The 12484-nt window shown below is 36.4% G+C and overlaps 1 protein-coding gene across 1 annotated transcript in view; it reads right to left on the bottom strand.

Annotated features, from left to right (window-relative positions):
* Positions 1–12484, bottom strand: part of cwc22.S (CWC22 homolog, spliceosome-associated protein S homeolog) — a 36436-nt gene that overhangs the window by 4831 nt on the left and 19121 nt on the right. Inside the window, exons 15-17 of the mRNA NM_001095949.1 lie at positions 6190–6267; positions 4755–4907; positions 1475–1602 (exon numbers count right to left, since the gene is read on the bottom strand). Of these exons, the coding sequence (NP_001089418.1) occupies positions 1475–1602; positions 4755–4907; positions 6190–6267 (359 nt within the window). The remainder of the gene's footprint in view (positions 1–1474; positions 1603–4754; positions 4908–6189; positions 6268–12484) is intronic.

The raw sequence follows: 12484 nt of genomic DNA on the forward strand, positions 1-12484 counted from the left end.
ATCCACTGTGTAAATATATGATCAAAGATCCTTTAAATAAATGGCTTAACAAAAACACATTAACAATCATTTTGATAGTAACGATCACTACATTGATCAAGTCCAAAAATATATTCCAAAGCATTCTTTCAAAGTTTAAAAAATTATTCTTTATTCAGCATAAATATTAAAAAATAGGCATACAGACCAATGTGCTTAGTGGAAATATTATTAAATAAAAGTACATTTTTATTAGCATTATTCCAAGCTTCTACAAAAGGCTAAACCTGCCATAGAATCAAGCTATTTATCAATTCCCAAAGGGTTTCTAGTGACTTTACAGCCCCATTACAAGAAGCCAGAATGGAACATGGCCTTGTGATGTGCCATGACATCAGTGAGAACATGACTAGCTATGGCATTTTCCCTTGTAGGGATAACACTACAACCTCCAATGAAATATACAATAAATCTACACAGACCTGTGTATTACCATGTAATAAACACAATTTAGAAAAGATAAGGTTATAGAAGCCTTTTCAAGAGATGGAGCTCAGTGTGATAAACACCCCATATACATCAACTTGCAATCGTTGCACTATACAATACTTAAAAATTCCTTTATCCAAAGATAATTGTCCCAAGTCTTTTCTCAGTAAAAAATTTTTTCTTTATTTAAATTAGCATTAAAAATTCGGATACAAGCTCACCCCACCAGGCCCACCTTACGCGTTTCGCACCTTCCGGCGCTTAGTCATAGGTGTATCTGTAAACAGCATATCCTCTGCGGTATTTATACCCTATTAATCCCTCCCCTTTACTTTAAAACCTATGAGGGATTAACCCTACTTAGTTAGTTTTAGTCCCATAATGACCTGTGTGGGGTGTTTGTATCCCTTTACATGTGTCACTGTTTGTAAATCCAAATTGTATTTATAGTTTAACAATATCTGTAAAGTATATACATCATATATCACATTGAACAGTATAATTTCAAAAGTAAATTTCTGGATGTGATGTTATCAATAGAAGATCATGTAATAAACACGAGTATCTTTCGCAAACCTTGCATTCAAGGGATAGAGAGAGTTAGATTGGGAGAGAGAGGAGGTGATCAGTTGAGTCTTCTAGAAAGGAGAGAAGTATTTTGGATTTTCCATCTAGGTACACGTTTGCCCCTGGGTCTTAATCATGAGTTTGACGTTACGTGTTATACTTGAAGGGGTTAATAGTGCTTTAGGTTTCTAGATGGGGTGATTTATAATAAAGAGAGAGCTAGTGACGGTTTTTCTATATATATAATAACAAGTGCAAAAAAAGTGAGTGCAATTTACTTTTGAAATTATACTGTTCAATGTGATATATGATGTATATACTTTACAGATATTGTTAAACTTTAAATACAATTTGGAACTGGGCGAGTCCCTGGGGCTTAATTAGATAGAGATCAGATGTGGACTCCCAACTGATGCATAACGTACTATACAATACTTACACATCCTTAAGTCTGGCGTTTAGCTTCGGCAGTCCCATATATTCACACAGCTCCTGAAAAAATATTTTGACAAATATTCTGCTGGACGAGGTGGTTGTTTCTTCACTTAGATTCATACACTCCAGCACCTGTACAGCATAAAGAATAGAAAAATGGCCTAATTAAACATTAGACACTGTTAAGGGACATGGTCTTCAAAAATGCAAAAAATGCATGATGGAGAACATACCCTAGCTGTATAGTGCATTCCTATCAAACAGCTACCTCTAAGACTTGAGGTTTGTGAGAGTTTCTTCAATTTTATGAAATATTAATTTTAACTGTTAACATTTGACACCTGGAACATTGACACTGCTGTGTTACTGCAGCTTTCCTCTTACTGAGGGAAAAAATCATGCAATACCAAAGTAGTTCTGTGGGCTGTAATAATGGTCAGACCTTTACTGAACATAACTCCCAGCTGGAATGCTATTTCCTGAAAGGCCTTTTCAAACAGAAATTCTGACAAGCTAATTTAGTGATCCTGTAGATGTGAACACCCCATGAACAGTTATTATTCGTACCTTACAGAGCCCACGAAGAGTAGTTTCATGAACATAAGCACTTCCACTAGAATAGGTTAATGTCTTATATATATATATATATATATATATATATATATATATATATATATATATATATATATATATATATATATATATATATATATATATTAGCCAACGTGAAGTTTCGGTCCATGCAGGGACCTTCCTCATTTATATTTATATCCAGTCCTATGCTCAATTTTCATCTGATTCATCTCAAAACTTAGTCCCTTTGTAAAATGTATGATTAAGCAATTGCATTCTTAATGATAGGATGAAAATTGAGCATAGGACTGGCCAGATATGGGATGACTTTGGCGTAGTTGGCCATCTTAAATATATTGCAATATATGGACAAACAATCCCTGTTTTGTTTAAAGGGTAAGTCATTTTTCAGTAGCAGTATGCACAAAATGTCTCTGTCTTAAATATATTGATAATGGGTTGAATGCAGAGGACTCTTGTATTTGTCTTTATGTATTTTGTGGTCACACCCTCATTGCACCCCCACCTAATGGTTTTAAAAAATAGTGGTGAGCACAACTTTCCCTTGTTTGTTATTTATTTTTATATATATATATATATATATATATATATATATATATATATATATATATATATATATATATATATATATATATATATAAAGACATATATATATATATATAAAGACATATATATATATATATATATAAATAAAAATATACCCACCCCTTTGATCCAATACTATCCTGTTACATTATTTCTTTTGTATAAAATATATATAACTGGGGCATTACTATTGATTCCCATCATATTTCACCAGCCTGAAATGTTAGACAAGTCAGTCATTTTGCAAACATAAAAGCATTAGGAATAAGAAAAACTGAAAACCAGCAGATCAGTAAAAGAGAAGCAATATCTGGGTGGATACAAGTGGAAAGAATAAGGGAAAAAAGCTTTTGGCTTTGCACTGTAGCACATTTAGTGGAAAGTAAAGTGATGACAATTGGTCTTTAGGCAGTGGCTCTTACTGTGTTTCTTGGGACTTTCTTTTCATAGGGGAATTAAGGGCCAGTTCTTAATCCATCTGACCACAGATTGTTTGAAGACAGCACAATTATATTTAACAATAAGCTCCTAAGCAAGGGGTTCACTATATATGGATAACATATGGATACAATATTGGCACTGAATCTCAATTAATCACAGTGAAGCAGACAAATTCATATAGTGATATCCTGCAACTTGAATAATTCCCATAACTCAAAGTGCTTAGTGAAAGATAGTTCTCATATAAACCACTGCCACGTGTACTAAGACTCACCATGGCAATACACTGGTCAGGGTGCATATGCTCCATCAGTGTTCATCACCAAACTATTGATTCAAAATAAGCTTTACTAACCAAGTTTATCCGGTTCAGGTTCTGATGCTCCAAACCCATAATTATGGATAGAACAGAAAACTAAAATCCTTGCAGAGGTGCCACCATGCAACTGGACATTCATGTTTTAAATTATGTGGACCAAATAATGGCACAGATCTTGGAATGCATTGGATGGTCCCCAAATCTATAGCTCAAGCATCTCCCTTGACAACTTAAGGAGGCGGATACAGAAGTTTATTCCTCCCTTTGTGTTGGTCTTCCTTCTGAACGTAACTACTGTTGGAGGTAGGTCAATAAAGTGAAATACTACTGAACACTTTCTCTCTGGCAGAAGCAATGTTCTTGTGCAGAGATCTGCCAGCAGTGCTTGTAGGCTAATTATGTCAGAGCACTGCAAGAGATTGAATGGCTGATATACCTACACTGAGCTATTAGACTGGGAAAAATATCTCAGCAATTCTCATTCTGTGTTCCAAATTCTTTAATCACAGTGTGCAGATGGAAAATTGTCTTCCAAACAGCTTGAAAAATTGAATTCAATTTTATAGAGTGAAATGGAAAATATACACCTGCGTTACAACTTGTGAGCTTAAAAAAATTGGGGATACAAACCCTATCAACATTCTCTATAATTTATCGATATGGTCAGTAAATTATTATGGTTGGTTTTATAGCAGTACTGCTTCCCCCTGGTATCATATGATCAAGGTTAAGAGGTTAAGTCTTGCATTGTGAATTCCTAATTTTTGTCTGTCTCAGACTTGCAGAAAAAGAGGAGTTCATTATACTGGCAATTTATGTATGCAAAAGCTTTGATGAAAGATATTAGTGCAAAGTGCAATTTCGAAGTTGGTGTAACACCAAGGTCAATAAATGCAACTGTGTTTGATTCAGAAAAGGAGGCAGGAACGAATGAGCAGCATCAAATGCAACTAATGCAGAAGTACAAACTGTGCCCTTCAACACAAGTACCTTTCTAAAGCACAAATGCTCTCTAAGGCTACAAATTTATAGTTTGCTACTTTTTAGAACTCCTCTTTTTATCTAGGCCCTCTCTATTCATATTCTAATGAATCAATACATTTGCAATTTCAGCAGTCTGGTTGCTAGGTTCCAGATTAACCTAGCAACCAGACTGCTGAAATTGCAAATTGGAAAACTGATAAATAAAAAGCTAAATAACTAAAAAAAATTAAAACCAGTTGCAAATGGTCTCAGAACAGCTCTCTCTACATCATACTAAAAGTTTATTCAAAGGTGCCTAACCCCTTTAATGCACAAAAATCCACTTGAGATATGCAAAATATCCATAGGTTCAGACACTTACACTCCAAGGAAGGGAGTCTGTATACAGAAGATGGGCAAACATCTTGGCAACATTTCTCAGTTTGTTGGTTTCCAGCCGGTGAATCGTTTCAAATTGTTCTTTAAAGATATTCTCAAACGCTTCCAGATACTCTTTCTTTAACAAACAGAAACGCTGAAGAATGGAAGAAATTATATACAATAAACCAAACTATAGTGAGCAGCGAGGTCTAAAAACGTCTTTCCATAAATCATCACTGAAGTACATTTGCATTTTCAGCCTGGAAGATTGATGCTCTGCATATATACACATACTATATAATTACAGAGTTGTAAGTGAATAGCCACAGTCTCTATGGGTTTTGGAAGAAATCATCATACAGAAATGACTTTTAATTAATACAGGTATGGGATCAGTTATCCAGAAACCAGATATCCAGAAAGTTCCGAATTACAGAAAGGCCGTCTCCCACAGACGCCATTATAATAAATGAACCCAAATTTTTTAAAATGATTTCCTTTTTCTTTGTATTACTAAAACAGTACCTTGTACTTGATCCAAACTATGATATAATTAATCCTTATTAGAAGCAAAACCAGCCTATTGGGGATATTTAATGTTTACATGATTCTCTAGTAGACTTAAAGGGGACCCGTCACCCAAAAAAATTATTCAAAATCCTATTTTATCACATTAGTCAAGCAAAATAAACTTTAATTACACTATATAAAATTATTTGAATCTTGTTTCCTTCGGGCTGGGAACTCATAATTATAGTAAGCAGGCAGGAGCCATTTTGTGGACACTGTTATTGGACACTTGTGTCATTTCAGAATCTTGTTTGTGCACCAGAATATGGGACCCGATGTCCATTCCCATGCACTGGTTACACAATTAAACGGTGAAGAGAACTGGGGGAATGTGTGGAGAGCAGTGACATCTAGGAAGTAGTGAATGGAAAGTGAAAACAATTGTCTGCCCCACCTCTATGCCTAGACAATATTTGATTGACAGCTGAGATTTTTAAATGAGTTTACAACAGCTATGAATGCTTTAATAAAAAATAGAAATCGGACTTCATGTTTAATTTGAAAAGGACTTTTATTATACAGATTTTTGTGTCTGGGTGACAGGTCCACTTTAAGGTATGAAGATCCAAACTACGGAAAGAGCCATTATCCGGAAAACCCCAGGTCCCGAGCATTCTGGATAACAGGTCCCTTACCTGTATTATGGTCGTGAGAATTCAGTTTAGAAAAGACAAGTAAAATGTCAGCGTCTTTATTATTATTCCTAGGACAGGTCCTATTATTTAGTAAAAGGATTTATTATTGTCTTTATTCAGAAAGACACATTCTATGTTTCTTTTATACACTAAAATAATTGTATAAGATCTGAATGAAGCAGAGCAGTATATGCAACCAAAGAGTTAAGATAGTGGATAAAATGAACTTACCCCTGCAAGCAAACCAAAGAACTTCTCATATGTTCTCTGCTGAGCACAGCAATCCAGTATCATGTTGCACAGTTCTTTCTGTTTTAAAAATAAAATGTAATATTCAGTAAGCAATTTTTTCTCTCCGCAGCTGCAACACAATAGACTAGATGCTAAATGTGCAGAAAGACACTTCCAAGTTATTTCTTAAGTAATGGATACAATCAAATCGGATTGTACCAAGGCTCCTTCCAAATAGAAGTATGCGGATGACAGGACATTTTTTTAGCACACCCTGTTCTGATGGAGCTCAACAGTGATGGAGGCCCACGGGCAAAAGGCCTTATATTAGGGACACAACATTTTTGTATATGGAACACAACATTGGTCAGATGTGATGGTCCAAGCTCTGGTCAGATCTTAACTTGCAACATTAAAATGAAGAACAATTAAAACTGCATTGGCTCAGAGAAAAAGCCCCCGTAGAGTTGAGTTGCCCAGAGCATGCATTCAGCTAAAAACCTAGGATTCATCCAAAACCAAATCCTGCAAAAACGTGTTGGGAGGCAGCCAAATCCTGAGCAAACCAGTAGGGAGCTATTTTCAAGTGTTTTGTCGCCCACATAGCTATTAATCGTCCAGGAGACAAGAAGCCAGAATTGCTCCCCACTGGTTTGCATGGCAATCAGCTGCAATCACAAGTGCAAAGAAAGTTGCTCCAAAACTCAAAAGTCGTTATTTTGAAGTGACTGTCTCCTCAATGGGGAGTGATTCTGAGTGTTCTGAGGAAACAACTTACTACGCTAATTAAACTTTTAGCATAAGTCAGCATTTGAAGCCCTGGGGAACCTTAACGAAAACCAAAATATCAATCACCAAGTGACTGGCTCTGGCTCACTTGTACCATGGAACAAGATCATGGTTTCGCGCCTCATCTGTTACTTCCTGGTTTCCAGGAAACCAAATCTCAATGAAAAAAAATAATTGCTGGAATCAACTATGGGAGATGGCCTGTCGTCAAATAAGAGGTCCCATACCATTACTATGTGAGACATTACCCTATCAGCAAAAGACTAGCAAATATAGAAGAGACCCACAGTTTACTTGCTTGAATTGCTTTGAAAACAATCCACCATATGTAAAAAAAAATCACTAAGTTTGCCCAGGAGCAGTAACCCATAGCAACCAATAAGAGGTTTGCTTTTAAACAGTTGACCAGTAAATGTTACATGCTGATTGACTGCTATAGGTTACTGCTCCTGGGCAAACAGTCACTTTTATAACATAACCCCAATATGCTTAATGGAGAAGGAAACCCGCTGTGCGCAAAAATCCCTCCCCCTCCCTCCTCCACCCTGGCCTACCAGTCCCCCCTGGCAAATGCCCTTAACTTGTTACTCACCCCTCTGCGCAGGTCCTGTCCACGTAGTTCACAGGCGCCATCTTCTCCCAAGCGGTCTTCTTCCTGGATTAATCGTCATCTTCTAGCGCATGCGCAGTAGGAGCATTTACGGGTACAGATCTACTGCGCATGCGCCGAATGTCACAAAGTGAAATCGGAAAACTTTGTGACTTTTGGCGCATGCGCAGTAGGTCCGTACCGGTAAATGCTCCTACTACGCATGCGCCAAAAACGCCAGTCAAAGCAGGAAGAAGACCGCTCGGGAGAAGATGGAGCCTGTGAACTCCGTGGACAGGACCTGCGCAGAGGGGTGAGTAACAAGTTAGGGGCATTTGCGCAGGGGGGGACAGGTAGGCCAGGGGGGAGGAGGGGCAACACAGGGGAGGGTTTTTGCGCCCAGGGAATTTCCTTCTCCTTTAAGCTGCGTTCACATTGGAAGCAATCACTATTCTAAGTCTCTATGAACACAGAATCATTTCTCAGTGCAAAGTCAGCCTACAGGATATGATTACAAAAAGCCAATGAATTGAGTCTTGTACAACACAATAAAACATGGTTTGATGGTAATGAAGTCTGCCGCACGAGCAAAACAAATTCATTTTAAAGCTAAATGTGCAAATAATGTTATCCCTTGTGGTTTGAGGTAATTACGTATTTCAACATTTTAATTAAACATGCCAAATTTTACAAACAACTGCGAAAAGTTTTGGAGGATCTGTTCAATGTCTTTTTAACGGATACTTTTTTGCCAGAGGTATAAACAATCCACCCTATGGTGAAAACTGGAATAATTTGAAAAATAATTCCCATTTATTTATAAATGCTTTCCATTACTTTTATAGTTCTCATATTTTTCTGTGTTTAACCATGGCTACAATACACATTTACAGTAACAGAAAACATACTGTACATCATTGAAAAGAAAGACAAGAATACACATTTATTTCAAGGTATACAAAAACCCCTATTAATATTTAACAAAGCCACTCTTGGCTCTGACAAGCTATATGCTTTAACATAAGACAAAGGAACCTGGGGTCACACAGACAGAGCAGGTACAAGCTGCTGTGTAGCAACGACGGAAATTGAAAAAAGTCTATATGGCACAGGTTAAATAGTGGATAACAGAGAACACCATTATGTTCTACAGAGCTTATCTGTTGTGTAACCTGAGTCTTTTCTCCTTTGATTGTCTGCCCCCATTGCAACACAGCAGCTTATTTATATAAACAACAGTAGTGTTACTGAAGCAAACACAGCAGTTGTACTAGTGCAGGGCAAAACTGTATTATATTTTTATTACTTTAAAGGAACAGTAACATCAAAAAATGAAAGTTTTTAAAGGGGATCCGTCACTCAAAAAAAAGTATTCAAAATCCTATTTTATCACATTAGTGAAGCAAAATGAACTGTAATTATACACTACCACTTATTTGAATCTTGTTTCCTTCAGTCTGGGAGTTTATAATTATAACAAGCAGGCAGGAGCCATTTTGTGGACACTGTTATTAAGGCAAGCCTTGCATCATCTCAGAATCTTGTTTGTGCACCAGAATGGGGGACCTGATGTCCATCCCCATGCCCTGGTTACACAATTAAAAGGTGAGGAGAACAGGGGAATATATGGAGAGCAGTGACATCTAGGAAGTGCTGAATGAAAAGTGAAAGTAATTGTCTGCCCCGCCTCTATGCCTAAGGCATAGAGGAGGGGCAGATAATATTTGATTGACAGCTGAGATTTTTAAATGAGTTTATAACAGCTATGAATGCTTTAATAAAAAATAGAAATTGGATTTCATGTTTAATTTGAAAATGACTTTTTTATTATACAGATTTGTGTGTCTGGGTGACAGGTTCACTTTAAGTTACTGAATGCTTTGCAGTGAACCCTGATGATCCGGGAACTGGGTGCAAAGATCGAGATATTAAAGGGAGGTTACTTGCCTTCACTTTAATGGAACCTACATGCTTTGAACATCCTTAAACCCAGGACATTATAGAGAACTAGGGAAAAACAATGTATGGGCATCACCCTGTATACACGGGGCCCTGTTAATTGGCAAGAGATTGAATGCAAGATTCAAAATCCTATAAAACCTTTGTTCCTATCATGTATTGTTAAACGCTAGAGTTGACAGATGGGAGATCTTCTTGACTAGTTATAGTTTTTACTGAACTAAGAACTAATATACATATCAAACAGATAATTTGTAACTATACTGTTTTATCTCTATGTCACATAATACAAACTCATGCATGTTTCTTTGCCATTATAATAGAACTACTATTATAATAACAGGAATATATTAAATGGTAAATTCTAATAGCCCTTCAAACCATATCTGTAACAGCACTGATGCACGCTTCACTGTTTTTATGGTCTGCCTGTCACTGCAAGGTCTGTTATAAGCAGAATGTCTTCCCTAGATCTCTGTGGGAAGCACTGGCAGCTTTGATCTTGATAGGTTTCAACCATGTGCTGATTGAAACACCCCATGTGCCATGATCTTAAGCCTACTTAATTTGTGCTTTATTGATTCACACATGGACATTTATCTTGCTTTATGTAGTGTCCACATGGCTTGAGACTGCACGCAGCCATTTTCCATTATAACTGCCTTGACGTTTAACATTACCCCTGCAGTTCCACTATACATTATATGGTTTTCTCCTTGGTGGAATTTGGTGGACTCAAAGTGCCATATAATGTGTAGCGGTACCATGCACAGCAGGAGACTGAATGATTTGTCCATAAGAAGCTGCCAGAGGTTCTGCAACTAAGACTGAGAAGAAATCCTCCTGCTTAAAGATACTATCAATTTGTATATAACTATACACACCTATACAAACGTTCAACAACAACACCTTCTTGTTGTTCAATGTTCAATACAGCTTTTGTCATAATTACTACTCAAACAAATGCACTATTTCTTCAAATGAAAACGGATGAAATAAGCCCCTTCACTGGTGATCACAGAAAATAACATAATTAAGAAGCCATCTGTGCCTTACAGAAAACAAATTGGAAGCATTTTATTAAACAGATGCCCATAAAAATGCCACTTCCAAATCCATTTTAAGCCCTTAATGATTGAAGTTTTATGTAACACTTATTTATGCACACGAAATAGCACTCCTTTGATCAAGCCACATCATTATTTTAAACTCGGTGGGTATGCTGGAGAAGCTTTCAAACTTCCTAAATAAAGCAGCATTACTTCTGCGCCGTTCTGATACTAGATTTTATTTAACAAACTGGGCACTGAAAAGCAGGACACAAAAAATATCCCTGAAAGAATTAAAGCCACAGTTTAAGTATTGTTTCAATCATCAACATTTAATCATCAACATATTTCCACCACATCAAGTGTGGTGGAAATATTAGGATATAAAGTGTCAAATTCAGTATGGGTTAGTTTCTAGTTTGGAATTTTGTTTTCACAACACAACATTCGGATTGTCATAGGTATTATTTATTTCCCAAGACTTTGGGAGAAAACTATTCCATGCCATTTATATCAGTTCATCTTCAAAGTTGCTATAAAAAATGTATAAAAGGTCCCCATAACCTCCTATTATTGTGCATAGTAAAGTTTAATAGCCATACTAACTACAGAAAGATCCATTTTGGCCCTGATTACAAATCCACTGACATCGACTCAAACCCCTCAGGCTGCTAGGCCAGGAATATTGCATTTTTCTGTAAAATAATTAGAACACAATTGGAAGAATCTTAGGAGGTGATTTAAAAAAAAAAAAAAAAAAAAATTATGGTTACCTCTGTGCTCAAGCCTACCCCATTTATTAAGGTTTTCCATAGGAAGAAAGGGTGTGTTTCATTGCATGTGTGCTAGGGCTTATTCTCCTATTTGATAAATCAGGGTAGATTCATATACAGAGTTGGCAAGAGCCTAATTGCTTTTATGATGTGAGCTCACCAATGAAACCAATGACAGTGCGTAGCAAGTATGCAAGTGTGACACTACATGAACCTTAATCCTACATTATTATAATATCATCATATATCACCAAAGCCAACATATTCCACTGCCCTATACAATAAATGGGTGCTAAACCCATAATAACTAATGCAAGCAGTAAAGGGAGCCCTGCCCAAAAGAGCTTACAATCTAAAACAATAACAGCAAGTTAGATAGGTACTCCAGGGCATTAAGTCTTAAGCCACCATACAGGTTCTTAAAGTGGTTGTTCACCTTTGAGAACTTTTAGTATGACGCAGAGAGTAATATTCTGAAAAAAATTGCAATTTCTTTTCATTTTATATTATTTGTGGTTTTTGAGTTATTTTGCTTTTTATTCAGCAGTTCTTCAATTTGCATTTTAAGCAATCTGGTTGATAGGGTCCAAATTACCCTAGCGACCATGCATCAATCTGAATAAGATACTGGAATATAAATAGGAGAGGGCCTGAAAAGAAAGATGAGTAATAATAAATGCGTAGCCTTACAGAGCATTTGCTTTTTAGAAGGGGTCATCGACGCCCATTTGAAAGTTGCAAAGAGTCAGAAGAAAAAGGCAAATAATTATAAAACTATAAAAAATAAATAATGAAGACCAATTGAAAAGTTGCTTAGAGTTGGGCATTCTATAACATACTTAAAGTTACCTTAAAGGTGAACCACCTCTTTAATGCAGTAGAAAAAAACATTTAGGTAACCAAACTGGAGAAATATGCAACGGCCTGAGAATTCTGCAAACATAAAGTAGTATTATTTTCCTTTTTTATAAAGTGCAAATAGTTGTATGCCTAACTCAATCATCTATTTCACAGTTTAAAAACATGGGCTTGGAAAGTAAAAATCTCCAAAATACAATCTTAATGCCAACACTAAAACCTTTCAGAAAATATACCTAAACCAACATACCAGTCCTAAAATAATCCAGGAGCAATAG

This window comes from Xenopus laevis, chromosome 9_10S (assembly GCF_017654675.1).
Source record: "Xenopus laevis strain J_2021 chromosome 9_10S, Xenopus_laevis_v10.1, whole genome shotgun sequence".
NCBI lineage: Eukaryota > Metazoa > Chordata > Amphibia > Anura > Pipidae > Xenopus > Xenopus laevis.